The 1692-nt window shown below is 51.6% G+C and overlaps 1 protein-coding gene across 1 annotated transcript in view; it reads right to left on the reverse strand.

Annotated features, from left to right (window-relative positions):
- Window positions 1-1692, reverse strand: part of BPI (bactericidal permeability increasing protein) — a 38110-nt gene that overhangs the window by 16471 nt on the left and 19947 nt on the right. Inside the window, exon 7 of the mRNA XM_030887069.2 lies at window positions 383-559. Coding sequence (XP_030742929.2) covers window positions 383-559 — 177 coding nt within the window. The remainder of the gene's footprint in view (window positions 1-382; window positions 560-1692) is intronic.

The raw sequence follows: 1692 nt of genomic DNA on the forward strand, positions 1-1692 counted from the left end.
CCAGCCCTGCCCTGACTGCCCTGCCAAGCCCTGCTCTGACTGCCAGCTGCTCGACTTATGTGCCTGGGAAAGTCGAATATCGCCAAACCAACCCCACAAGATGCCTGTTTCTCCTTAACCTGCCCCCAGCTCCCCCAGGCCAACAGACTCCAGCCAAAGGGTCCCCTAGTCTTCTCCCTTTTCAGTATGAAACTCCCTGACACCCTCTACCTGCCCTGGACCAGCCTGCCAAGAGCAATGGTGGCTGACTCCCTTGCTCGGCATAGACTGCCCTGTTTGTTTCTCATTTGGATGGATGAGTGAGAAGAAGGACTCAAATCCTGGAGGTCTGTGGCCTCTGGGTCCACTGTCCCTCCCACCCCCGCCACCAGTCTGGCCTTACCATGTCGTCTGTGAGGGTCAGGCGCATGACTCCAGCCTTTTGGTACACAAACCCAGCGGAGTTGAAGAAGTAGTCCGAGATGCCCAGGTAGACCATGTACTTGTGGTCGGTGGGAAATACCAGTGCTGGTGGGGCAAGGGGGACCGGGGGGCAGAGAAGCAGACAGAAGAACTCCCCCTGCAGGGGGAAGCAACAGAGTGAGCCTGAGAATCCTTCAAGGATCAAAATTCTGTGTCCCCATCCAAGGAGGGGAAATAAATGGGTTGAGAACACCAAAGATCCATTCGCAGAGGAATGAGCATGTTCTAGTCTCTAAGTGGCTTCCACCCAGCCCTGTGGGTAGGCAGGAATGAGCTGCTTTTACAGACACATAGACGCTGGGCCACCTTTCTAAGGTCACACAGCTGGAAAATGGCAGAGACAGGAACTGAATTCAGGTACCTCAGATCCAGAAAGCACCCTTTTACCCACTGGCGCAGCCCCAACACAGACAGCTATTAGAGGGACAATGGGTGCCTGCTCTGCTTTTGTGCCGATCAAATGAGAATATCCTCAAAGGGGAAGAGATTGTTTTTGAGCGTGGTGTGTTTAGAACAATAAGATCAGATCCGGCTTTTCGGCTTTTCGGATGCTGCTGGGGGATACAATGTGTATGTTTCTGAGTGGCAGGTTAGCAACCTGCTGCAAAAGCAGGCCCCTTGTTGAGTTCAAAAAACTCAGTGTTCAGGAAAATCAGGCGGTAGATAGATACATATGGCAGGATACTGTTTATGGAAAATTTTTAAACTCACAAAACGATACAATGTTAACCTACACAGTGTGTGATACAAGATGGACAAAGGGACCGATGCCATGCCCATCTCCATGGTCATCTGGGTGGACACCTGTATTAGAGAGGGTGTCCGATGGGACCCAGGCTACTTCTATGGTGTTTTCTTTTTTAAAAAAGAATCCGAAGCAACTAGAACAAGTGGGTCAGGCTCCTTAAAGCTGGGTGGTGGCTCTGCGGGAGTGTGCCATGCTCTCTGCATCTCTGAACCATCTCTTCATTTAAAAAGATCAGGGAGGATGACCTCCCATACTCTGGATGCATGCAGCAGTGAGACAGAACAATGGCCTGGCAGGTGACGACAGGTGGAGGGTGGCGATGGTACAGAGGGTCGCTCTGGGTCAGAACCTCCTGGGCAGCCCTCAACAGCAGTGCCTCTTAGGTTGTTCTGTTTTGTTTCTTTCAAGCACACCGGCCCAACAATTCCACTTCTAGGAAACACTCAGGGATGGGCAGAGATACAGCTACAAGGATATTCCTG

Source organism: Echinops telfairi, unplaced genomic scaffold, assembly GCF_000313985.2.
Source record: "Echinops telfairi isolate 266 unplaced genomic scaffold, ASM31398v2 ScPeMD7_5592;HRSCAF=6446, whole genome shotgun sequence".
Lineage (NCBI taxonomy): Eukaryota > Metazoa > Chordata > Mammalia > Afrosoricida > Tenrecidae > Echinops > Echinops telfairi.